At 31.4% G+C, this 26,601-nt stretch overlaps 2 protein-coding genes across 2 annotated transcripts; one reads left to right on the forward strand and one right to left on the reverse strand.

Annotated features, from left to right (window-relative positions):
* Positions 1 to 474: 474 nt before the first annotated feature.
* Positions 475 to 1,755, reverse strand: LOC132748679 (uncharacterized). Its single transcript, XM_060738293.1, has 2 exons — positions 1,741 to 1,755; positions 475 to 1,434 (listed from the first exon to the last, which is right to left on the reverse strand). Exons 1-2 carry the CDS (start codon positions 1,753 to 1,755, stop codon positions 475 to 477), a joined length of 975 nt encoding a protein of 324 aa, XP_060594276.1.
* Positions 1,756 to 22,953: 21,198 nt separating this feature from the next.
* Positions 22,954 to 26,214, forward strand: LOC132748680 (uncharacterized). Its single transcript, XM_060738294.1, has 4 exons — positions 22,954 to 23,018; positions 24,816 to 25,179; positions 25,530 to 25,694; positions 25,940 to 26,214. Exons 1-4 carry the CDS (start codon positions 22,954 to 22,956, stop codon positions 26,120 to 26,122), a joined length of 777 nt encoding a protein of 258 aa, XP_060594277.1. The 3' UTR covers positions 26,123 to 26,214.
* Positions 26,215 to 26,601: the final 387 nt, after the last annotated feature.

The raw sequence follows: 26,601 nt of genomic DNA on the forward strand, positions 1-26,601 counted from the left end.
TTTTTTGTTTTTGTTTGTCAGTTCTTTGAGCTTTGTTTTGTGTCATGATCAATAATTTTGTCAAATACTTCATTTTCTGTGATGCATTTACCACCAACTATTTTACTCAAAGTATTTCTTATTTTTGCTCTCTTTTTGCAGAATTTTCCCCCCACGTTTCAATAAGAATGACTCGGCAGACTTAGATGTTTCATTTAATGGTGAATGTGATGTAGGATCAGGGGCATCAGTGGCAGATATAGAATCCCTATCAAAAGATGTGACTGGAGCAACTTTGGCATCTTCAATAACAGACTTGTCAAAGGGATAAATTCCACTTTTCCTAAATGCAGACTGGATGTTTCCAGGATTTAAAATGCTGGCATACACTTTGCAGGCTATTTTGCAGAATTCATATCGTGTAATTACATTTCCACCAGATTCACGAATAAAACTGTGACATGCAGAATTCCATGCAATCTCAAATGGACCAAATCAGCTAACATCTAGTGGTTGGAGAAGATGGCTACAATGTGGTGGTAACACAAACAAGTGAATATGATGAGATTTGGCCCACTCAATAATCGGTTTGGTTATGTGTCCATCATAGAGTAAAAGAATATCATCATCATCTCTTGGAGGCAAAAACTTGATAAGATGCTCCTGAATGTAATTGCAAAATATTTGGGAGTTAGACCATCCAGACTCAGAAACATCACCATCTGCCCCAGCAGTTGCTCCATCCAGCAAGGAATCAAGCATCCTGGCTCCAGGGAAAACAAAGTAGGGGGGTATTACTTGGCCAACACCATTAGCACAGCCTATCAAAGTAACCGTTTTGCCTCTGCCAGATGTTACAGCTTGAGATTTTGAAAATTTTCCCCCAATCACTTTAGGTGGCTTATGTTCTGTGCTAAGACCTTTTTCATCAATGTTATAAATCCTATGAGGTTTGTTAAGAAGGTTGTACTTTGAAAGGACAAGACCAAGTTCCTCAAAATATGCATCTACAGCCCCCCTTGTGGCAAACTTTGCCCTTGCAATTTCTAAACTACATGGCTTCTTGACACCAATTTCAGGCCACCTGCTTAAAAACTTATACAACCATCTATCAGTGAGTGGGTGATCTTTATCTCTAAGGCCTAAATGAACAGCATAGTCAGATGCTAAATTTAAAGTTTCCTGGCGGCTATAGCCATAACCCACGTCATCCATTGTCTTCAAATGACCAACTAGAAGTGCTTCTTGCCCCTGGTTAAACACAGACTGAGGACCTGATTTGATTGTCTCTATATCAACTTTGCCATATAGTCTACCCTGTAGGGTTGTTCTAGGTACATTAAATACTTTTGAAGCTTTATTTGTTGACATTTTGCCTTCTTTGACAGCAAAATAAGCTTTTGACAAGTTGTCAGGATCATAGGTTCTATAAGACCCCCTGTCTGGCACATGATGCTGAAAAAATCAAAACAACATATATTAGCATTTATTCAATTAAAATTCAATTAGTAAACAATTAACATATCTATTAATAAGGAACTATGGTTGTGTTGTCACGTTATTTTTTTCTGTGAAGTATACTTTACGAATCATTGACAGGGGGCGGGGCTTAGATATTGACCTACTTCTGCAGACGAGCCTATTCGTTTTTACAAACATTCAGTCTTTATGTAAAAAATATGAACTTTTAAAAGCTGACATTTTGGGAATAGTGAAAATATACAAAAATGTATGTGCATACTTATTTTTAAGTATACTTACGGTTCTTATCTCCATTTTGCGTCAGATAAATTTGCGTGACATTTCCGTGATGTTTGTAAACAAAACGCGCGCACTTGACCCGGATGTGATGTAAGAAAGGTAAAAAAAACTAAAACTTTCCAGGGCCGCCGGAAACGGGTTGTTGCCAAATTGTGGTTGTGCCGGGATATATTTGTTTTGAGGAAAGCATCAATGAAAGAAATCATGTGTAAGGATTACTTATTTTTAAAGATCCTGTATGTTTTGTGATTGATATTGTTACTGTATGTATCATACACTTGGAAAATGTTATATATGTATATAATTATGCAAATAAAACAATTTACAAACATCCAAGAATATGTAAAATGTGTACTGCAAATATTTGTGCACATTATATTTAATGAATAATTTACATGCATTCATTTCTTATTGGAAAATTTGACTTGGAATTTATAGAAAATAAATTTCTAATTACCTCCCTTTATTTACGCAAAATGTTAAAATTGAGTAATATCTTTATAAATAATGCTTATTTGAACTTACAAGATTGACAATTCTTAATTTGAGCGTCATATTTATGAAATAAAACCATGAAAAAATGTGTTACAGGATCTTTAAGACTTTTTGTTTTTCCGTAACTTATTAATATAAACTGAAGGAAAGGTGATATTTCAGCATAAAAAACACGACAATATCACTATAATAAATTCATTATCACAAAAAAATCATTGAACTCTTAGAACTATGCTTTTGGCACACTGATATGCAATATGAAAACTATACACACGTTTTTTATCATTATCAGTAAACAGAAAAAAGAATACTCATTTTTCAGATAAAATGCTCATTTACAACTTGAAGTGAAATTTTAATGAATTTTGAATTGCATATAAAACGATTTCATGTGGGAAGTAAACACCTTTACGTCAAAAAAAAATAAAATACACCAATAAATTTTTCTAACACCATGTATGAATGAATCATGCATTGAGTTTAAATGGAATTCGATACTTGTTTGAAATTAAATGCACCTTTAGGAGGTAAGCTACAACAGTTTTTTGCAAGTCTTTTGGATTTCGCAATTGCTTATATCACAACTTATATTGGCGGTATTCTGATGGTACAAATTAACAAAAGAAATGTCAAAAAAATAGGATTTCGTTTTGCAGGATAAGATAGCATCGTTTCAAAGACATTCGAAATGTTGCCCTGTTTCATATCTGAAAGAAAGAAAATTATTTCAACGGAAACTACACTGCACTGCAGGTGCCATGCTTAAATGTATCGATTTTTTCCAAAGTGATAAACTAGTTAATTCAAACTCTTGTTGAAACTATAAAGCGACATTTTGAGTAACTGTATGTAATATCTTCTTTACAAATCTTTTAAATACTACACACTGGACTTAAACCTTCAACTATGTTCAAATCTGGTTCTCGAATATTTGTTATTTGCCATTGTATATAAACAGGCTACTGTAAAAAGAAGACATATTCATTTTTCTGCCTCGTCTGTGGAAATAATCAATCATAACATATTTGCATCACCTTAGGTACCTTTAATCACAGGAATGTTTATCATATAATTGTACAATGTTTGCTGCAGTCAGAAACGTCTTTATTTCTGCAGCGCAACTTGTACAGATATACAATTCCTGCCAATTCGCCAGTCATCAACAGTATTTTATTATTCCTTTCCATTGTTTGTGATTGCTGTTAATGCATTAGGCAATAGGACTTTTAATAAAGCATTGAAAGAGGATTTTCATTGAGAGGCAATTAATGACACAATACAAACGACGAAATAGCACCTATATGTTAAATCACAATGTCAAGACCATTGTCTACGCTATGGCTTATAATTTATTCTTAAAAGTGACTGAAATAATATTTTAATGGAGGAGCAATTTGAAATGCACTTTGTCAGTTTTAATAAAACACACTGAAATAAGTCTTATTTAAGTTGGACGCACGATTCAATATCTTAATATATTTTCAGTAAAAGTTTTTCTTAACAAAGAAGTCCTGACACGTGTTGTTACTTAACCGATAGATGACCCTATATGTACTGGTTAAGTACCACAAGGCAGACACCTGGCTTTTGGAAACATAAATTTTGAATTTAAATGATTTTCCTTGGATAGAAAATTACTCAACTGATGAAGAATATACTGATTTTTTAAGATTTGTCTAAAAAATAAAGCAGGTTCTGTTAATTCAAATTTTCCTATGGTTAAATTAAAAAAGGTTTTCGAAAGATTTTTCTCAAAATCATAATTTTACGTTTCACATTTGCAAGTTTTCTGTCAATAAGAAATTGTATAATTCTGTTAATATTTTAACAAAGAATGTTTAGTTTACTATTCTAACACTTATTCAATTCTTCAATATAGATCATTTCTTACGTGGTGATCAATAATGTAAAAAGAACATTACTTTAAATTTTCGGAAAGAGGATCATTTCAGTGTGAAAACTTTTACTAAACATTCCTCTGAATTTTAATGCAACTGAGGTCATTTTAAAACTGTCACAGACGATTATCATATCGTACACCTCACCAAATTAGTAAGATGCGAGTATAAATAGTGATAAGTTACTTTTCCTTCAGTTATAAAACACAACAGTTTGGCAGTTAAAGATCAACGTATTAAAATAAATTGCTGTTTTAAAATCTTTTGATTGGCTTTTCTTAAACTTTACTTGAGTATCGTCCACAAGCAGATGATGAAAGAAATATAATTATATATGCTTGTCCCCATCTGGTTTGAAAAGATATATTGTCTAAATAAGAAAAAAATGACTCCTATAGAAAAGTTTTCCAGCATTTCGGGAAATATAATGATAAAAAAATGGCATGTAAGTTTAAAGGCCTATGCTTTAAAAATATATTTATAATTCTTATTTCACAAAAACTTTAAATCTTTGGTATCTTTTGTAGTTTCCCAAGATACTTATTTGCGACATAGATAAAATTTGTGTTGGCAAGTGGTATGTTAATAGTGAATTAGTATTTTGGATAGAAGAAATAAACTACTTTGTTAAACTGTGTTAACTTTTCAATACATCCCTGTACATTCATAGCTTCTTTTTCAGCTGAAAGTTATATATTGTTGAAAACAGATATGTACTTTTGTTATGAAAAAATATACGCAATTATTTAAGCAGGATATTGCATTTAAAAGAGAAGGAAAAAAACATAACTTCAATATAAGACAGAGCAGCAATTTTTATATAAATCTTTTAATAGCTTCGATTCAAGATTGAATTTATTCTTTATCGATAAAAAGTGACAACTATTCATTATTGTCAGAAAAGAGCAATATTGAGAATAATATTTTTTTCTCTTTTTGTTTGATTTACATAAATGCGCATGTCTTATAAAAAATAAATGCATACTACTGTGTTTCAATCTAGCGTCAAGTTTACAACTTGCCAAAAAGAGTTTTCAATCTTGCATTTCCTGTAGCATTTCCAAAGGGAATAAAATCTAATTGATCATTTCTTGTCAATATCAAATATGCACAGGCTAACACTCCGCAGGCGTTTAGCATTTTTGATTTTTTCTGAATTAATCTTATCTTTAAATTAGTTTGGCAAGACATATTTCTTAAGGGCATTTCATGAAAATGTTGATCAGATTGAATTCCGTTCAACATGAGCAGAGGTATTACTTTTGAAGTGACTAATTTTAGTTAACTTACCTTCATTTGCCAAGTCTCTTAAAGGCATATTATTTCTTATAAAACTAATATAAATTACTTTAAGACAAAAGGAAACGTTTCAAAAACATTGAAATAATAGCTAGCATATAAGCAAAACATTACAATTCGGTCAAAGACAAAAACTGAATTAAGTGTAATGGTTATGATTTGCATGGTCTGAAATCTGGCATACATTAATTTGAAACGTTGAATTTATCGTAATTCTTATCAAATGTCAGATGTTACTTGCCTGTCACGTCACACTGAAAGTAAACTTTCATTGGCTATTGAAAAGTTGAACGACATCCGATTAGATAAAAATGCTAAATTACATGCTAAATTTCTTTCCATTACTTTTCCAATTTAATTTTACTTGAATGAGCTTACTGTTTACGGTGTAGTTTTAAAAAAATTGGCATTGAATAATTGTATGCATTTGTACGATATTGAATTATTTTTTATGATAGCTGAGAAATATGAAACAAAGTTTTATTTAAAATAGTTTAAAATAATGTTAATAAGCATTTTTGTTGTTCACAACGTGTCTTCTTTCATTGAAGGTTTTTTATAAGTGTGATTTTGGTCTTCAGTGAAGGGGATAAGTCTGCAATTCTTATGTTATTTTGTTGTACTTAATGCTTCCAAGGATCGCTTTGTTTTCATAATTTTATGTATTATGCATGAGATTCGTCGTTTTTAAAAAGTGAAAATTTTCAAATCCCTTGATGGTTGAAAAAGTTGTTCATTAATTGTTTGCATAAGTGTGATTTTGGCCTTTAGTGTAAAAGTGTGATTTTGGCCTTCAGTGAAGGGGATTTGGTATAACGCGTGAGATAAGGACGTCGTTTAAAATTAAAAAAAAATCAAATCCCTTGATGGTTGCAAAAGTTGTGCACGAGACACGAAATATACGCTATATCAGACACGAAATATAGCGTGTATATTGGTTATCATTTCCTTACACGTGTTATCAAACATTTAAATCATTTGATTTTTGGTAACAAAAACGTATCTATAAAATGGTTCTTAAATACAATCTGCATACATAAAAATCTTCTTTGCATTATGTCATTTAATAATTGCCATCAATATGGCACGACAAAGTTGTTCCTTCTTAAAAAATTTATTGTTCAAGAAAATGATTTTAGAAAAATTGAATAAAAATTTGAATGTTTCTCTCGTTTGATTAAACAATATCGCTAGCGTCTGTGCCCGAGTAGTAAAGCATGTTGAATTAAAATCAAAGATGCACGCTACTGTCGAGCCATATCTTTGAGAAAATCAGCAGTAATTACTGCGTTCGTGCCTATGCTTAACATATGAAAACAAAAATCAAGCATGGCACCCAATGAACGCATCCCCAAACAAACTCCAGCAATGCAACACCACACAACTCAGGAGGCAATAGTTTAAATAATTCAACATAAGCCAGATAATCAATTTTCATCAAGAATAAAGGAAACAGAGTTCCGAAAGAAGACTAACCTGAAGATACCAAAGTTGCTTCATATCTTGTCTGGTACAAATTGATGTTATTTAACAATAAAAGTATTACCCAAATCCAGAAAGACAAGCATTCTATAAATTTTGATTAATTTGAAATATTAATTACAATTAAATTGAAAACGATTGTCATATATACCTGGAAATAAGTTAAGCGCACCCGGCATTTTGCCTCAATTATGATATTACCACAACTGAAGTTTTCAAGTTTATTTTGGTAATGCAACGAACCACATGTAGTCAACCTGCAACAACTGGAAAAGCTCTGCCTGCACCAAGTGTTATGTATGCAACATATTACATGTATATAATTTATATCTGACCAGTTGGTATTTCCAATATTATCATTGTTTTATTTTTAGAACATAAACTACATGTATGTACTAAAACTTTCTTAACTGTTGTAGAAAACTCATGCATTATATATAGATAGAAATTTCCGGAATGATCTTTATTGTTGAAGTTGCTAGATTATGATTATTGTAGAAAACGAAAGACTATTCTAGAATCTTCTTAGCTTAATATATATAGGAGACATTTTTCTTTCGTATTATCTTTTAAGTCATCAGTAAACTTTTAGTTCATCAGTGATCTTTTAAGTCATCAGTTTCTTTTTAAGTCATCAATACATTTGGAGTATTATTCAACTTGGATATTAAGTGAATTATTGGAGCCTGGATTTTGAAATAAATCATTCTTGTGGATTTTATTGTGGGAATTTATTCTAAAGTGTTCTTGGATTTAACTTGGATTTAACTGTGCTATTCATAAAGGATCATTCCAGGATCAGACTAGACATTTGTAATTTACATTTTTATTTGGACTTCAGGTATTTGTAAAGATAATTTGTTATTTAATTTTTCTTTTAAAATAAATAATTTTTCTGTAATAAATTTGTTATTGTTACAAGTTTGTTGCTGACTTTTCTTTCTCGTTACGCCTGGCTCGTAACACAAGAATAGCAACATATACCTCCAAATCGCATTAGACGCCTTTCTGGTAGTATAAGGGAAAAGTTGAGGCTATAATAAGGACACCTAGCGGTTACACACGTTATTAAAAATTGGCTACATAATGTCATTGATTTTAGATTACGTAATCGTCAACATATACCAACAACAACCAGTTTTGTAAATGCTCTAACACCATACATATGAGCAACTACAGTTTGGGTAAAAATAACACATTTGCTTATGCTTCATTTATTTGGTTAAGAATAAACTAAACTCAAAAATATACTGGTTTATGATTACTTTATTGGCATTTACTATTCTAAAACTCAATTAAGTCGTAATACCAAGACAGTGCTTTCAATCACAATTTTAAATTTCCGGGGTGTGCTGAACCTTTTTCAATGTGTATCTTTTTTTACATAATCATTGCATAATTATCGAAGTAGAATGAAAACTTATGCCAGCGCTTGTTTTCAATTTATATTGCTGTAAGCGAAAAACACAGTCCTAAGATAAAATGTTTATTGTACATAATTGTTTAAAAAGTCATTAAATATTATTTAAAAAGAGGCTACCATGTACGGTCGATTTTTTACTCGACTATATAATATGCTTATATGTCATAGATTTTGATCTTAAATTAGTTCGTGTCTTATTGATTCGAATATGTAATCTGTTCTATAATACTGTTATATCGTTTAAGTGAAAATACTTTCGTAAGACATTTCTGTCGGTAAATCTATGTGTGTAATATGTTACTTAAATTAGTGGATGTGGGCGTTACGTTATTACTTTCCATACACGTTTCATTGGCGTGTCTCATGTCATGCCAATAACGTTTGCTATATCAGTCCTAAGTAAAATCCCATTACTTTGTTGCATTCCCATGGGTCTGAACATGATATCATCTTATTTAGAAATAATTATTGTCCTCAATTTACTGACATACCAAAATGTCTAAATATAGATATGTACACGGTGATATTCATTCGAATAAAAGTAAGCAGTAGGTACTCGTATATACTTATTTTTCAGACTTCCAAGTTCAACCTGGAAAGTAGTCAGATCTTTATACAATTTATTAATCAATGCACTATTTTGATAATAACAAACCGTGAGATAGAATTTAAAAGCTTAATTATTTAATCCAATGCAAAAGGGATTTAAAGCAAGTTTGTTTGTAAGCGTAATTAAAACATGTAGACATTCTTTGATTTCTTATTTTGAATAATTTAAAGTGGCATCCCGTCCTCGATTAGCCCGTGTGTCCTGTCTTATTTGAGGTCCTGCTGAGCTCCGTTTGTGTTTGGGAAATGCGTTCATACTGAATGCCGCCTTTCCTTGTTGACTTTTTTAAACTTTAAACGTTTTAAATGAAGCAGTGAAAGTCTTAGAACAGATACGAATTTCAAAACAGTGTACTTCAGAAATATTGCTTATAATCAATTTGTAAAAATTTGTTATTGGTCACTTTATTGAATTCCATTAAATTATTTTATTAATTAACCTCTCTTGATAGAAATAACAATGCAACCAATTATATCACTATTGCATACGTTCATGATCTTCTGAATAAGGCATGTCTTGTATGAAATGTACTTGTTTAATCTTTTTTGTAAGAAATGATTTTAGCAGGTACGAAGTACATGTATCTACAAGAATCCGAACTCAGAACAATTAAAACATTTGCATTTAGATAAATTTATATAATATCAGACTGTTATATACTTTGATGAAGTACTAATTCATTGAATACGTAAGCTTTTGAACAAAAAGTCAGAAAACATAGATTAAAATCTTTAATTTGTCCTTTTGAATTTTGATTCGGTATAATTTATAACACCCTGTTAACATTATGATAAATGTTAATTAAGCAAGACAGATAAATTAGCCACATACAATTGTAAGCAATGAATAAGGATTTTCAGTTTGACTTCTTTCAAAGCATTAAGAATAAATTTATCTATAAATCAGTGCGTCATAAAGGGAAGAAATGTTGACCAATGATTGCATTACCATTGTGCTGTTTACTTGACTGTGTGTTTTAGAAAAAAGCAATGAATGTTACATTTCTGTATATAATTTTTCTGGTTATCGATCTCAGGCATCTATCCCTGTTTATTTTTTTTAAAATCAATTTAATTTCATTTTGTAAAATATATGCATTCGGTACATGTTCAAAATAGTGTAAGTTCATACAAAAGCAGCCTGCTGAGATGCAATAAATTCGAGAAATACAACATCTCAGTATAGAAATAACCATGCAAGATTTACTACATAAAAATCATATATTATGACCTGATAAAGAAATGTTAATCGAGGCCCGGGCTGAAGTAGACATAAATATTATGTACATTTACTTTCAGAAGCATCTTGCTATTTATATTTATACCAAACATTGTGTAGCATAGTAAAGGTAAAAATGAAGTGGTTTAGATGTGTTCATTGAATGCAAGCCAACTTTCCTTGTTGATCTTGTTTTTCATAATTTAATTATCTAACTGTTTAACCATATTTCTATTACAGAAGAACAAGTCCAAAATTGTTTTTTGATAAATGATATTACAAGCGCCATAAGTGATCTATTATGCACAAATTAAAGGCATCTCTGCCACAACCACTTAAAACTGCCCTGAAAATGTGTAAAACATAAATGGCTAGCTTGATATGAAAAATTGTTGATTTATGTTAACATTTAATCAAATCAAGTCATACTGGGATATTATCATTTTACTTTATGTTATCACTACTTCCTAATTCACACTAAAATTATAAATTTACAATATAAAATACTAGAAAATAGACACTGATGTACCTTGTATCTAATTATTGCTTTCGTCCGAATACACCGACTAACTTCGAATAACTTGAATGGGTAAATTGTTATCAATTGCAAGTAGTTTTTGTTAAATCCCACATACCTAAACCTAGAGACTAGCCATCTTCTTTAATTTAAAACACGTTACGTACAATACCACATTAATAGCACGAAGCGAAAATCTCATTTTATTCATTACCCTTTTGCTTGCTCTGATAAAAATGTCAGAATGTAACCACGTTATTTTAAATGTACGATCTCATTTATAAATTGATAGTTCATAATCATGTAACATTAGACGTCCCTCTATTCTATAAGTAATGAATTATGTACTTATTAGGTAGAATGGATTGAATCTTACCATGTTATATAACTATCATAGTTAACCATATATCATATACTGTGTCGAAGTGACGTAAAACCAAATAGAAATTTTTTTTAAAAAAACAACAGAAAAAACGTCTTTTAGCAGTGTAATTTGGGAATTAATGTGTCACGTTATACATATTCACACGTTTATAAAACAAAGCACCTATTGCACAAGTATAATGTACTTTTTCTTTGCCACAATTCTGAAACAAGTTTCTTGTATTTGCTACCAAAAACATAATTTCCCTTTTACTTTGAATGACACATTTATACGTTTGTGAGTGAAAAGTGAACCGATTTTAATCAACATTATTGAAACAGGTTTTAGTTACACTTGAAATAAATAGTTCTGAGCTCATCAAGAATAAAATACAATCGATTCTGAGTTTACTTTTGTAGAAAGCAAATTTTACTTTTATTTTATAATGTTGAATACTTAATCTTAATTACCTTTTATGCAATCTTTAAAACTTAAAAAAAAATAATGGAGGTTATACCCCCTACATACACACACACACACACACACACACACACACACACACAACAAAAGTATGGGGCTAATGTGTCACTATAAACACTTAAATCTCCCAAAGACATTTGGAAAAAAGTAATGGGTTTTCATTCAATGAAAAATTTGATTAAGGGCATTGTTGCGTGCGTAATGAGAAAATGCAATAAAAACAGAATATTTCGTCAGGAAAGGGAAACTCAATCACAAATAAGATTAATTTAAATATATAGTGTACCTGAGTTAAAAACTTGAAATCGTTTTTTATCAGAACCATATTTTCTTATATTGGTTTATACGAGTAAGGTGTTTGGTACTCAATCTTTGTCAAAAAGTTTTATTTTAAGAACAAACAAAAAATGAGAGATTTCTTTATCAAGTTACTAAATGTAGGCTCAGAGTTATTACTTTGACAGTAATTATCTATCCATAAAACGTTTAGAACTGTGTATGGTTCAGTACTGCCCATATATTAATCTTATACACTTTTTCAAATATATCACTCAGTTCTGATTAGTCTTAATTAACAACAACAATATTTAACGTATTCAAAACAATATAATTTATAATACAATAATAATGAATTTCTGTTTTTGTTTTGTTGTTGTTTTCTTTATTTGAGAAGTATACCATTAGTCCCGGAATGAAGCCACGGAATAAGTACTCAAAACAAAATAATATATTTTGATATCAAGTAAAAGATAAGGAATGTTTTTCTAAGAAGAAACGAATATTTTTCTCAGGACTAATGAGTATTGTCAGTATAACAAGTATAACTAATGTTATACTATTAATCACTGTACAAAATCCAACAGTCTTCTGTCGAACCATACCAATGGCATCCAATGAACGCATCCCTGAACAAAATCCAGCAATACAAAACAACTCAACACAACAGTAGAAGGCACTCAGGAGGCGTTAGTATAAATTATTCAACATAAGCCAGATAATCAAATGTCATCAAGAATAGTTTGTACTCATCGTTTCAACGTATAGATGAGTACCTTTGTACTAGCTTTTTTAATACAAAACCGGTTTATGTACATTCATTGTTCGCTCGAATGATTCGAGCTGTATTTAATCGGGTTTAATTTCATATTCGAAAATCAGTTTCTAGCGAGCGACTCTTAGGGACACTCACACATTCAAATTCAATGCAAAAAATATTTTGTGATAAGTACAATAAACGTGTACAAGTTTTGCCTTGATAAAATGTATTGTTTAAATTTTAAAGCAAACATAGTGTAGACATTTTATATCGTTTTGTATAAATGTTAAATGTTTTGCAAGGATGAGGCCCAGCATTCTGTGGTATTTGACAGTCACTTTCATGTGATGGCAAATGGGCACAGGTTTCCAAAAATATTTTCCCTTAAATAACACTGAAATTAATTATAAACTATAAAAGGTTTTGTTTTTTTGTTTTTGGGTTTTCCCGGACGAGTCGACCAAAATTTGCAAAATATTTATATGACAGAGATAAAATTTATTAACCAATTACAATATTATTTGCTTTATGCTATATTTGATTATGTCATCTTGCATACTGTCCCTAAATACAAGCGTTCTCGCATGTTGCATTCGAGTGTTTAATTGTTATTTGTAGACGTTTTGTAGGAAATAAGATGGTAAAGGGTGCAAAAGGGATTTAAAGCAATTTTGTTTGAAAGCGTAATTAGAACATGTAGACATTCTTTGATTTCTTATTTTGAATAATTTTAAATGACATCCCGTCTTCGATTAGCCCGTGTGTCCTGTTCTATTTGAGGTCCTGTTGAGCTCCGTTTGTGTTGGGATATGCGTTCATACTGAATGCCGCCTTTCCTTGTTGACTTTTTTAAACTTTAAACGTTTTAAATAAAGCAGTGGAAGTCTTAGAACAGATACGAATTTCAAAACAGTGTATTTCAGAAATATTGCTTATAATCAATTTGTAAAAATTTGTTATTGGTCACTTTATTGAATTCCATTAAATTATTTTATTAATTAAACCTCTCTTGATAAATATAACAATGCAAGAAATTATATCACTATTGCATACGTTCATGATCTTCTGAATAAGGCATGTCTTGTATGAAATGTACTTGTTTAATCCTTTTTTGTACGAAATAATTTTAGCAGGTACGAAATACATGTATCTACAAGAATCCGAACTGATAACAATTAATACATTTGCATTTAGATAAATTTATATACTAGCAGAAGGTAATATACTTTGAACAAATGCTAATTTATTGAATACGTGTGCCTTTGAACAAAAGTCAAAAATTATAGATTATAATCTTTAAATTGTCCATTTGAATTTATATTCGGTATCATTTATAACACCCTGTTTACAGAAAATCAAATCTTTTATGGAGTGTCATAAAGTGAAGAAATTGTTTGCATTAAAATTTGGTAATAGTTTAACAATGTGTTTTTTCGGGACCATTGTTTTCTCTCAATGAAACACAAAGCGGCTACATTATAATTGTATTAATTGATTTCAAACTATGTAAATAGTCATGCTTAATTTCAATGAACACGATTAGATAATAAAACAATGAGGGAACACAGAAGCAATCATTATTGCGGGTTTTGTCGAATTTCCTATTGAAATATTTGTTGATATGTTACATTATATTATTATTACTACCTCATTACAAATGCTAAGGTTTTAATGATTCATTTGTTATAATTATAAAAAGTTTTTTTTTCTTTATTTCTTACAGTAACAACTAAAATATAAGCCACGTCATGACAAAACCAACATAATGGCTTTGCGACCAGCTTGGATCCAGACCAGCCTGATCAGGATCCATGCTGTTCGCTTTCCAACTCTATTACATGTAGAAAAACTGACAGGGAACACCATAGATCCTGATCAGACTGCGCCGACGGCTGGTCATGTTGGTTCTGTCGCGGCTCATATATCAATTGTTCCAAACAAACAACACCTGATTGTCAACGGGTTTTTTCTACTACATTTGTGAAGAAAATTCAGTACAATTCAAGAGATGTCACTATTTAGGCTTTCATATTTTGTACTTAGAGCATCTAGGGAATAAGGCTTCCAGCTAATTTCCATTAGAAATAATTACTATTGTCCGAATAAAAAAGAAAACAAGATGCTTTTCTGTCATTATGAACATTTTATATAACTTCAAAAACATTCTAATGACGTCAATATGTACAAATAACACTTAATTGTTTCTAGAAAACGTCTTCGTACCTTACTTTTTATTTTACATACCCATTGTTACAGAAAGTAAAATACAATCTTATATTAAATTATCCTGTTTATTCTGCATATAAACACAAGAATGTCCTTAACCCTACGCAGTAGCTGTAAAATACCCTAAAGAAAGTCCAACACAACAAAATTGAAAATGTTGCAGGCTCGGTTTGATAGAGCCTGTTCATGGACGGTACTGTAAAGTGCAAGTTACCGTCCACGCCCCCTTGCACCGGCTTAAGCAGAATTCAACATTTAAACATGAAGTAGTAAAATTTTGAATTTTGATACATCCGCAGATGTGTTCATACGGCGGTTATCATGGAATCTTCAATGTGAAACTTCCGTGTCATTCCATGAAAAGCGGCGTATGGTCCCCAAGTAGTAAAAAGCGTGTGCCCTAAACGAGAAAACAATGGGCGGATCTAATTAGAATGTAATTTTGAAAAAAATCTGAGGTTATGAAGCCTGCATGTCAAACGACAAATTTAACAAGAGCACCGCTAGGCGGAGCATTATATGCCCGAAAGTGATTTTTTTTAATAAAGATGAAGACTTTGTAAGACATGGGAATTAAATAAAGTATTAACTCCTTCACAAAACAATCATACTTTGAAGCTTCAATATTGCAGCTTACAGAACGTCGGAGATTCAAATCAGGGGCATCTGAGATTTTTCATTCTTCAGTAAAGCAGTTAAGTGGTCAGAGGGCCTTTATAGTGTTTGTGCGACGTTAACCACAACCAAAAGATGTCACAACGTAAAATGAATAATAGGCGATTAATGCGAACGTTTAATCAAATCAAGGCACAATGGGTATTGATAATTCCTCCCTAAACGAGTAAAAGTATGTACTTGCAATATAAACTATTAGAAAATAGGCACTGATCCTACTTGAATTTAATTATTGCTTCGTCCGAATACACGGATAACTTCGAATAACTTGAACGGGAAAATTGTTGTTAAATTGCAAGTAGTTTTTTGTTGTCAGAACCTAGAGACTAGCAATCTACTATAATTTATAACACGTACAATACGTCATTAATAGCGCGAAGCGTTAATAATGTTTTATTCATTACCCTTTCGCTTTCTCTGAGAACAGAATATATTAGAATGTAACCACAAATTTTCAAGTGTACGACCTCATTTGTAAGTTGACAGTTGATTATTATGTAACATAAAAGGTATTGGATGTCTTTACGGATGCTTCTTTATTCTGAAGTCTACTATGTTTCTATGAACAGGCTCAATCGTACCGTTGTTCTCTATTTTATATTATTATAAATATAAGAAGGTATGGGGGATATAAGACGTATAGGAATTCTTAGTTTAACAATTTAATGCTTCATTGCTGATTATTGCCTAGGCCGGTGCAAGGCCGTGTGGATGGTAGCTTGTTCTTACTAAAGCTGTCCATGAAAAAGCTCAATCAAACCAAATATTTTGTAATTTTTGTCTTTTAGAAATACTGTTTTCCCTATTTTACTTTCGTAATTTCTGGATCTGACGAACATTTATTTTAAGCGCTACAATTGTATAACAAGATGTCTATTTGATATGTATTTCAAAATAATTTTCGCAGCTCACAAAAACAATAATTTAACAAGAATGAAAACGACGGTTTGTTTCTGAATCTTGTAAAAAGATAATTATTGTCGTCTGAATTTACAACAGTTTTAACTATGATTTAGTTTTGTTACAGATCGTATATTTTTTTGGTTAAAAGGAAACTGCGACGAATTCGGTGTGCTAACTAACGATGTAACCTACGTGACAAGTCATCAATTATTTATAACTTTAAAATACATACATAAGTGTGCTACTCTGATTGATTGAATTGTCCGATGTTATTGAATATAATTGTATTTTCACGATAAAGCGTGACATGAGTAATAAAGTGGTCACATTTATGACAAAACGGCTACTTCAGTACAAATGGTACATCACGATAGATGTTGGGAAAAGCTTTTAATTCCATATGTGTACTTCGCATTACTTGTAACAAACGTTACAAATAAAGTGCAATTTTAATTTGATTGTTATTTACATAAAAATTCAAATTTAAAAGATTTTCCTTTAAACGTACGTATACATTGGTTTTGTTTGTACTAAAATATAGAGTGAAAACTTCTATGGTTATTTTATACGTGTCAAAGATTCATGGATAAAAAAAAACTTCAACGGAGCTTTCAACAAACTGATGGATTTTGTAAAGTGATTAATAGTAATACATTAGTTATACTTGTTATACTGACAATACTCATTAGTCCTGAGGAAAATTTTCGTAAGTTCTCCGAAAAACATCCGTTATCTTTAGATGATATCACAATTTATTATTTTTAGTACTTATTCTCATAAGGTTTAAAGTTATTTCATTCCGGATTATGGTATACTTCTGAAATAAAAAAACAACAACAAAACCAAATCAAACAAAATAAATAAATTATTATTATTAATTATAATTTGCTTTTTGAATACGTTAAACAATGTTGTTGTTAATTCAGACTTATTAAAAATGAGTGTAATATTTAAAATAGTATATAAAATGAACATATGGGCAGTCCTCAAATAAATAAAGCTAAATGGTACAGTTCTAAAGGTTTGAAGGATGGATAAATTCTGTCATAGTCATAACTCTGAGTCTACTTCTAGAAAATTTGATAAAGAAGGCTCTCAGTTTGTTTTATTTGTTCCCATAATAATACTTTTTGGCAAAGATTGAGTATCAAGGACCTTACTCGTGTAAATCAATGTAAGAATATATGTTTCTGATAGAAAACAACTAATTTTTAACTCCGGTACACCATATATTTAAATTAATCTTATTTGTGATTGCGTTGCCCTTTACTGACATTTATTGCATTTCTTCATAACGCACGAAAAAACCCACTTTATCAAATTTTTCATGAAATGAAATCCATTTACTATTTTTTCAAATTTCTTTAGGAGATTTTCAGTGTTTATAGCGACATACTTTTGTTGTGTGTGTAGGGGGAATAAACCTCCATTTTTTTTCATAAAATATGCTCGCTACAAAAGTAAACTCAGAATCGACTGTACCTCATATTTATGATTTCAAAACTTTTTATTTCTTAAGGCCTGCGCTTTTCATGCGTTTACACGGCCTTGTTAAATTTCAAAAAGCGCCGCGAGGTCGCAATAAAAATGAAATATATTTAATTACATGGAGACTTCACGGCGATCATCGCGGTGCTGCAGACTTCCACGGCGTTTAAATGGGCGATTATCTGCGTTCGGACTGCGATTCTATTTTTTTTTTTTGTGCTTCGCGGCGCTTACTCTGCGATGAAATCTTAAAGCTCCGTAAAATTGCCTCATCTTCCCTTCTGATGACACCCCCTTGAATTTCTCCTGCAGGGTAAGCCACGACATGCTTTGTTTTTTTGTGGATTCTGGATCGAAGTGATCCAGTTTCATTCTGAGTTACAATCCGGTAGATATTTTTACGTACGAAATCCCATAATTATGTTCCGTTTGTTTTATGTGTAATTTTACTGCACAAATTCTCCCATGATTCCCTTTTTGCTAATTTTATAGTATTTTTTGCTGTTAAACGGGCCTCTTTCCATAGTTCATACTTCAGTGGTGTTTTTTCTTCTTTGTAATTTCGTCTTCTTTGGTCTCTTAATTTTATAACATTGGTGCATTCTTCGTTCCACCATATTTAAGGTGTTTTATATTTTAGCGTTTTTGTTTTTGATTTCGGGATCGTTTGTCCTAAAAAGTATTTAGTTTATCTAAGAATGATCGAAATATCTCATTAATGTTACCGTCAATTATTTCGTAATTTAATTTTTGCCTACATAGATGTCTAAAATCGGTTCATTGAGTTTCTGAGGCTTTTTCTATTTGCCATTTTTCTAATAGTACAGTATTTTCCCTATTCATTTCTGTGGTATTTTTTTTGTTTTGTTTTTTTTTTTGTTAGAATTGGAAGATGATCACTGCCCAATGTGTCATCAATCAGTAGAAATTCAGAGAATACGGCTAGATGTGAAGATACTTTGGATAAATCTATCGCGGAATCTTGCTGAGAATCACAGGTGCTACATCGTGTGACTTGCCCGTCATTTAAATAACTATAATTGTAGTCATTTAAAAAATCGAGCAAGGCATTGGCCTCTGCATCTTCTGGATTCCAGCAGGGGTGCTTTAAATAAAAATCACCTACTATTATTGTATTTTTGAAATTATTGCTTATAGTTTTCTTGAAGTTGTCATTTGAATTTATACTATTGTTATAAGCATAATAGTTAATTATAATAAATGTTTCTTTTTTACCAATTATTTCTACTGCTATAAATTCTATGTCACCATCATATTAAATTTCCTTTTCAATGAAAGTTATGTCATTTTTGACATATATACATACCCCGCCTCCAGCATGAGTTGCATTCGGACGATTTCTGTATACTGATTTTTGGTAGCCTTTTAGTTAAAAGGGTGTTTATTGTTTAATTAGTTTAGTTTCCTGTATGCAAATTATATGTATTGGAGATTTGGTATTATCTACATAGTTTTGTAATTCATTGAATTTTACATCTGTTATCATTCCATTCATATTCCATGATCAAATGCCGAGGCCCGATTAGTTGCGTTTTGATTGTCATTTATATTGTTCCCCGCCATTTTATCAAACATATTAATTTATTCTATATAATATATTTTTATGTAATTACCGCGCGCTCCTAGAACCGTCCAGGCCTAATCATACTGGGGGATGGGGACCCCGTCTACCCCTTAGGGAGAGGAACCTAATATGTTCATTCATTACAAACATGCGGCGTTCGTAATGATTGAGCATACTAATAAGGTGCTCTCTTTCCGCTATCTATTTTTGGGGTATATTTTTGCTTGTATTTTTATTTATTGATGAGATATTCTTTGGAGTGTATTTATTGTTATTTGCTGAATGTTCATGTTATTAGTTTCGGTTTGAGAAATTGGTGTATTAGATTCAGTTTCCTTTTTGTTTGTATCACAATGATTTCTATGTTGCTTTGTGTATTGTAAGTTTTCTTTTCATTCGTCATTGTGTTGCTTTCGGTGCTTTTTTGTTTAATGTTGATTGTGTTTTCATTGTGCTTAGTTGTTGAATTTTCTTGTAATAAGTTTGTTTCCAATTATATTTTGATTTCTTCATTTTTATTTTTTTTTAATTCATTTACTTATTTGTTTATGAATGAATCTATATTTTCGACTTTTACTTTAACTGGTGTTAATTTATTTTCATTTGAACATTTCTTTAAGTATTCTTTTTCTTGGTCATTATTTATTTTGTTTATTCTGCTTATTGTTATCAAGTATTCTGGGCATTGTTTTCTGGATGCCCAGTGCAGACCCTTACAGTTCGTGCATTTCGGTTTATTTGTGCAATTTTCTGAGAATATGTGATGTTCGGCACATTTAACACAGCTGCTTTTATTCATGCAAGTGCGAGAAATATGTCGGAACCCTTGACAATAAGTACATTTAGATAAGGTGGTGTAGCATGGAAAAACAGGTATGGTGCCCCCCTGCACCGCCACCTTGATAGGCATTTTTTCTGAATTAAATATGATTACTGCATTTTGTTCATTTTTGTTAGATGAATATCAGAACTATCTTTGTTATCTTTCATTAAATTTTCTTTTAGAGAAAGGAAATTACTTTTTATCTGTTATATTGAGTATTCCTTTAATTTCTTTTTCACACCTTATAACCGGCCGTGGCCGTCTGTTGAATTAATTACTTTTAGTGCTTTTTCCGTGTTGAAGAAAACAATTGCATGTTTTTTATGATGTGATTGTTTCATTACTTTAATTGTTTTATTTTTAACATACACATCCGCTTGGGACATTTTGATGGTTCGTTTTCCTGATATTTGATTAAGCCTATAGTCGTTTTCTTTTTTTGGTTTTCACTGTAGATTATTAGTTCCTCATGCCCAAATTGGAATTTTAATGCCTCTGTTAATTTTGCCAGTTTCATATCTATTTTTATTTTGTTTGGCCTACTTGTTTAATGAATCCTTTTGTGATTGCCTCTACCTTTTGATTACCTATAACCCCTCTGACTGCAGAGATCACTACAGCCACATTAAGTTGGCGGAATGTAGCTATCTTTTCACACTTTTTCGCGGTGTATCGGTTAATTTTTGCCACGAAGGTAGTTTGTCAATGTCGGCCATCTTGTTTTTTGCTAAAATTTTATATCCTTTTGACTAATTAATCCCTTTTTCTATTAAATAATATTTTCCTCTAATTCGTACTGATTCTATGAAATTCTCTTCAAAAATATAGCTTTTGGGCACTTATTAATAAATTCTGATTCTTTTTAATTTATTTCCGATTTCGAAAGTTTCTAAAAGATGGAGGCCAATTTGTGTTTTTGCCGAAAAATATTTAGTTTCCTTACTAAATTCTTATTTTTTTGAAATTGATTATTAATGATTATCTTTGCTACAAATATATTTTATTGCTCCGAAGTTATTCGATAGTATTTGAGTTTTTTTCTATTTTTATATTGTTATAAAAGAATTATTTAATGACCACCATTTAAAAGGTGTGAAAATTGGCAGCCATCTTGAATTTTGGCCGGAAAATGAAGAAAAATGTCCAAATAATCCTTTATTTTGTTCAAGTATTTTTTTCTACTTAATCCGTAATATTCTAAATGTATTTGTTCATTTATATCTGTAAAAACGAGATAATAATATCTTATACATTGTACTTCTGCCAAAGTAAAGTATGTTTTAAAAAAAAGTTATTTATGTGTCTTTCATATTCGATAGATATCCGATAGAAGTAATATAGATCTAATAAAAATGTGTTTACTTAGATGCATTTTATTTGTAAAGTAATATTAAAAAAGTCTGAAACAAAAACGTGTTTACTTAATATCATAATTAAGCTTCTAATTAATTACAGGTGGTCACTAATCAATTTTAAATGAATGCGTCAATCATAATTATCACTTAATAAATCGGTATCCTTACGAACACACTGATTGATAATAATATATTGTTTGGTTTTATTAACCTGTCAATTACATACTGATTACACGGTCGATGCACACAATATATTAATCTTCGGTAGATGTTCGGTAAGTTCCGTGAGATGTATGCTGTACGATGGAATTTAATTTGATTTGTATCTCTAAACTAAGTGTACACAACGTTATAGCGCAACAGGATAAAGCTTGAGTTTATAATCTAAGTGTCACACGCGTTTTAAGTTCGATGCCGTGTTGGTCCATGCTTTTTTCTTATTAATACTTTCAACATTATTGTATGATTATTTTATGTTGTTCGTTTTGTTTGCTTATGTTTTACTTAATTTTGTTATGTATATACTCCTTTTAAATAATATGTTTTTAAGAATTCATGTTTAAAATTAAAACGGATTAAAATAAAAAAATGTCTTTTAATGTCGTAAAACACACTACAAATCTGTTCCATTAAAATATACTGCAAAAATAAAGAAAGAGTACTAAAACAATGGCAACAGTAAGGATCGAACCACAGACTTCTCAATTATCAGGCATTCTCTTTACCGACTGACCTATTGTGTATTAAAGAAAACCTTCACATTACGCTGGCGTGACTAATATACTCCACATTAATTCTCGTAAACTACACGGACCAAACCGAAGTGGGATCGAATATTTAAATGAGCCCTATAATGTATTCATAATTGACAGGTCAATAAAATCAGACTATAACTTCGACTCACTTTATAGCGTAGTAAGTTGAGCCACGTCTGCAAATGAAATTGCTTGTGGGTTCGAAACCTCGTGGAACTGTTTTACTTTTTTATTCCAGATTCACTGTAAAACACATAAATATCAGTTTAACAATGTACACATATGAATAAATAACTGTAATAACACAAGCCAATAACTCGAATATCCCGTGCATAAGATATTTCACGTATACATGTATATAACTGAACAAAAGTTTCTTTATTGCCTCTGCTTCAATACTATTCAGACAACATGTTGAAAACTTATTAGCCTCGACAAATTAAAAGAGCATTAGGCCGATTGCTGTAGCCATGTGGAAAAGATAGAAGCAGAGTATTTGAGAAGTGAAAACACCCAAAACGAATTAAACCCTGTTGTCATTTCATTTTCCGACGATAGCAGCAGCAGTGATAATAGTGACGATGAAACCGACACAGCCTCAGAAACCGGAAAAACAACAGATACGGCAGATGAAATTTGAAATGTTGTATTTATTCTATCTATTGCATATCTTGAAATACATTTCTATGGAAAAAAAATTTGAAAATTTAAGTTATTTTGCTTGAAAGTAAAATAATCATAAAAAGCGAAAACAAAAAAATATATAAAACAAATTTAAATAATCACATTCATATTACTATTTATAAATGGTGAGAATTTGTTTGTTTGTTTGTTTCATTTTACGCCTTTTCCTAACAGTATTTCAGTCATATAGGCGGGTAGTTTCCTAACCATCGTTCCTGGAGAGTTACACCAGTACTAGACTACCTTCCTCCGCGCTAAACTACCAAAGCATCTCCCGGGGATCGAACCCACGCCAGAGAGGTAACTGGATTAGAAGTCATCGACTCTAACCCCTCGACCACGGAGGCGGTCTAAATGGTGAGAAAAAAACACAAACCTTGATATAAGAGCTTGTCAGTCTAGTGTCAAAAAACATTTTGTGCTTGTAGTACTCTACCGATTGAGCTATTATGGCAACTACTACTTCTACCGATTGAGCTATTATGGCAACTACTACTATCTATAACTACGAGGGTTGTCCCAAAATATCGTAGACAAAGTCTGTTACTCAATTAATTATAAAACAATAGAGTCGTCAAGCTAGGGAAAATTCAATACACCTTTTATGTGTGTCTATGCGAAATAAAATAAAATGCCTCCAAAAATGACCAAGTTATTAAAATTTAAAGAATGCTACCTATACATACCCGGCGCACGCCGTCATAAACGTCATGACGTTACAAGATTTAAAAAAAATGTTTTTCAAAGTATTCTCCGTGTTTCTCGATCCACTGTCGGTGTCGGGCGACCCATTTATCATAACTATTTTCAAAATAGTCCTACTTTAATGTTCTCAACATTCGTCGAGTTTCCTTGCTTAGTACCCTGAAATTTTCGAACCTCAGGGTGACCTCGTAATTGTGATTTCACATAAGGAAACACTGCAAAGTCTAAGGGCGTATGGAAGTCTCTTAAAACCTATCACATCAAGTTCAAGCTGTGTCTCCTGAGATCTATGGCAAAGTGCATTATCTTGATAAAATATAATGTTCTCCATGTTGTCAGTTAATGCTGGACGCTTCTTGAACTGAACACTGTATTCAATGACATCTCGCTGCGCCGCATTTTCATCCGACGTCGCCATTTTGGGAATTTTCAAAATAGCACTGCTGTATAATTTTGAAAATTTTACGAAAATAATTTCAGATAGTTGACAAGAGTTTGTTTGTTTGGATTTTTACGGCACGCCAACACATTACTGGCCATATCGTGCCGAATGCTATAATAGGCCTAAAATGTTATGTTAAACTTTGTAAATGACAATAGAAATGAACCAATTAGATCCTAGAATAAAAGTTTATCTCTTTCAAATAATCAATTATGTTTTTTGATGGAATTGTATTAAAAAGTTCTTTGAGTGAATTTACAGAATAAAATCTATTACGGGCCTGTGAAAAATCGTTACATTCAAGAAGAAAATGCTTGACAGTAACATTTTCATTACAACCTACACAGAAAGGGGCATTGTCATTTGTAAGGAGATAAGAATGGGTAATTTTAGTGTCCAATTCGGCATCTAAGAAGAACTGTTTGATCACGGCGGTTTGACAGAGATAGAGATGGTGACACAACAAGAGATGGGTTTATATCGTGAAGTTTATTAAAAACGGCATGTCCCAATTTGCTTTCCATTCAGATGAAACGAGTTTATTTATAACCGGTCTAAAATCACAAGCAGGTAACAATAAGTCAGTTTTTTGAAAATTTAATGATTGTTTAGCTGTAAAGGCTGTACTTCTACGCTTCCACAATCTGACCCAACAGTTGAGATAGAACTATCTGATAGACAAGATGAGGTACATGATCAACAAGATGACGCTGATTTCTCTGACAGACAAGATGGGTTCCATGATCAACAAGATGACACTGATGTCTACAATGATTCAGCGCTCCTGACAGACTCATTTAACATGCCGCATCGAATAACTGATGATCAACAACCTATATTAGAGGGACCTCGTCCTACCAATCCTGATGAAACTGTCTTAGAAAAATCTCCAGAAACATTCACCTTGGTTGAAGGAGCTTCACAACGGAAACAACCTCTTCTCGTTTCCAGCACAGGATACGCTTATAGTATCAAGGTAAAATATAAATATATAATGACAAAATACATTTGATAAATAAGCATAACGGTTATATTGCTTGATCTGTTTCAACAGAACAGAAGTATATCATGCCTAGCTTTACAAAAAGAATATTACATATCTATCTATATATCATTTTGAACGATGCATATACATTTGTATGAAATATTATATATGTATAACACAATGATGTATGAACTAATATGTTTGGTTTGAAAAAAAACCTAACTGCGTTATAGAACAAAGATACGGAGAGTGGATTATAAATAAAATATTGTTTATTCGAAAACAAAGATGCAGCACGTACATATCATGTATAACTCTGTTAACGTGTCTTTTTTTAATAGCGGACCAACAAGACGTCAGTTCTTTGGAGATGCACAAATCGACTGAAAGGTGCCCATTGTCCAGCAACTGTTGTGCAGAAGGGGAATGACTTCACGCATGGTAGAAACAGTCACGTTCACAGTTTTATTCCAAATCGGGTTACAAAGACGACTGTTTACAGAGATGTGAGTACTTAAATGTTTACCTTAATGCTTATAAAATAATATATATTCATAAATTGAAAAAAACATCGTTATTAAAATCTAAATCATTTATACAATTTCTTATTATTTATTGATTAAAATCTACAAGGAGAATCATATTAAATAGACATTTTCATATTATTTATAAAATTGATTATAAATCTACATTAATTTTCATCAGTATCATATATATATATTATTGGTATGTATTCTGCTATCATTTATAGGTTCGTACCACAGCGCAAGAAAGATTGACTGTTGCGGGGATGGAGGTAGTTGATGCAGTAGTGAGTGAACAATCTTCAACAGCCAACTTCCCAAAGAAACGGTTATTAAAGCGTGTGGCAAATAGAAATAGGTCCAGACTACGTCCTAAGGAACCTAAGGATTTGTCCTTTGAGGTAAATTAATCTGTCAAACTTGAAATAACAATTTACAAAATTACAATAACGAACCTGCTTTAATAGCCGAAAAGAATATTTTTAAGTAATATAAATACTGCATTAGTGTAAAGATTTATTATCTTTTTATAAATTAATCAAGATTTTCTCAAGTGTGAAGACTTTATCATCGCGGATGTACGTGTAGATCGTGAACGACATATTGTGTTCTCTACGAAGGAACAACTTGATGTACTGAGTCATGCGAAACGCTGGTTTATAGATGGGACCTTTAAGGTATATTTTTTCATCTACTAATGTACACGTACTCTATATACATGAAAATTGCTATTCATTGAAGTATCTTTGAATCAATAAATGTATAAAATTATATTAATACATTGACAAAGTAAGATTTATCCAAGAAGATAAAGAAGCATATGGGATCTGTAAACAGATACAATTTTGTTGCAAATTTTTTTTTTTCAGATTGTCGGTCAGCCCTTTCC

This window comes from Ruditapes philippinarum, unplaced genomic scaffold (assembly GCF_026571515.1).
Source record: "Ruditapes philippinarum isolate M1 unplaced genomic scaffold, ASM2657151v2 ctg12016_1_1_1_1, whole genome shotgun sequence".
Lineage (NCBI taxonomy): Eukaryota > Metazoa > Mollusca > Bivalvia > Venerida > Veneridae > Ruditapes > Ruditapes philippinarum.

What these genes read in the sequence shown, in the direction of transcription:
- LOC132748680 (XM_060738294.1), top strand. Translation starts at nt 22,954, where the DNA reads ATGAAACCGACACAGCCTCAGAAACCGGAAAAACAACAGATACGGCAG. An exon ending in CAGATGAAATTTGAAATGTT is followed by an intron (nt 23,019 to 24,815) that starts GTATTTATTCTA and finishes ATGATTGTTTAG; the next exon opens with CTGTAAAGGCTGTACTTCTA. An exon ending in AGACGACTGTTTACAGAGAT is followed by an intron (nt 25,695 to 25,939) that starts GTGAGTACTTAA and finishes TATCATTTATAG; the next exon opens with GTTCGTACCACAGCGCAAGA.